The sequence below is a fragment of the Eurypyga helias genome, unplaced genomic scaffold (assembly GCF_000690775.1).
Source record: "Eurypyga helias isolate BGI_N326 unplaced genomic scaffold, ASM69077v1 scaffold37732, whole genome shotgun sequence".
Taxonomy (NCBI): domain Eukaryota; kingdom Metazoa; phylum Chordata; class Aves; order Eurypygiformes; family Eurypygidae; genus Eurypyga; species Eurypyga helias.
Window position 1 is genome coordinate 1 of NW_010235980.1, and position 980 is coordinate 980.

Genomic DNA, 980 nt, shown 5'->3' on the forward strand with positions numbered 1-980 from the left:
CCCGCGAGCTTCGCCAGCCGGCCTAGGGCAAGCTCCAGGACTCGGGCTTGCTGCGCGGAGCTGCGCGGGTGCCGAAGTCCCGGAGCCGGGATGGCAGCGGGAACTGCCAGGCTTCGGGTGCCTCAGTGGCCACCGACAGAAAACTCTCTGTATTTCGGTCTAACCTTCTGGTTTGAAACGTGGGCGATTCCCGTACGTGCCCGCGAACGTGTGTGACTGGAGGAGGTTTTCCTGATTCGTTGCCGTTTTCATCTTTTTGCATGCAGGAGGTTGAACATCCGAGTGAACATCGAGCTGCTGCAGGTTTCTAATCCTGTTCACAGAAAGGTTTGTGGGTTGGTCGTTTTCGTACATTTGTCACTTCACCTGATGTTGGTTTTTACAGAATTACTTGTGTAGCTGGTTGGGTATGGTGGGGGTTTTCTAGCCTTTTTAGCTCTCTGGTTTAGTGTGTCTGTTCACAGGTCTTAGCTTGCAAATTAAAAGTACTTGGAGACCCTCAGAGCTGGAGGCTAAGAGCTGCCTCACAGTGTACCCGGCGCTTAGCTCGGAGCGCAGAGCAGCACTTGCCTCCGCGGAGTTCTCCACCAGCAAAAGTGACGGCTCGAATGTGGGTGTAACATCCTGCTTTTTATTGATCAGCATGTCAGCCCTTGAGTGTCTGGGGTTCATTCAGGGGGCAGGAGAGAAGTGAGGTACTAAGTTTGCAGTTAAAAATCCCATATTTCTCCAGAAAACTGGCAGTAAGGTTACTGCTGGAGGCTGTGGAATCCTGTTGTTTGTCTAGTTGTCACTGACACTGCAGCCACCTGCTGTGCTGCTGAGGGTGGTCCTAGACTGGGTTTGGGAAGAGAGCAGCGTTTCTTAGGAAGGTTCCAGTACCTGGCGATATTCAGCATGCAGGGCCGGTTCAAACCTGTGCCCAGCTGCAGCCTGGAGCCCAGTCGGGCCTGTCAGTGAGCGAGCGGGTCGAAAGAAGA

General features: G+C 53.7%; 1 protein-coding gene across 1 annotated transcript in view; it reads left to right on the forward strand.

Annotated features, from left to right (window-relative positions):
* Nucleotides 1-266: 266 nt before the first annotated feature.
* SASS6 (spindle assembly 6 homolog (C. elegans)) overlaps nucleotides 267-980 on the forward strand; it is a gene marked incomplete at its 5' end in the record, with an annotated part of 11,222 nt that continues 10,508 nt past the window's right edge. The window contains 1 exon segment of the mRNA XM_010146937.1: nucleotides 267-327. Within this exon segment, the coding sequence (XP_010145239.1) occupies nucleotides 267-327 (61 nt within the window).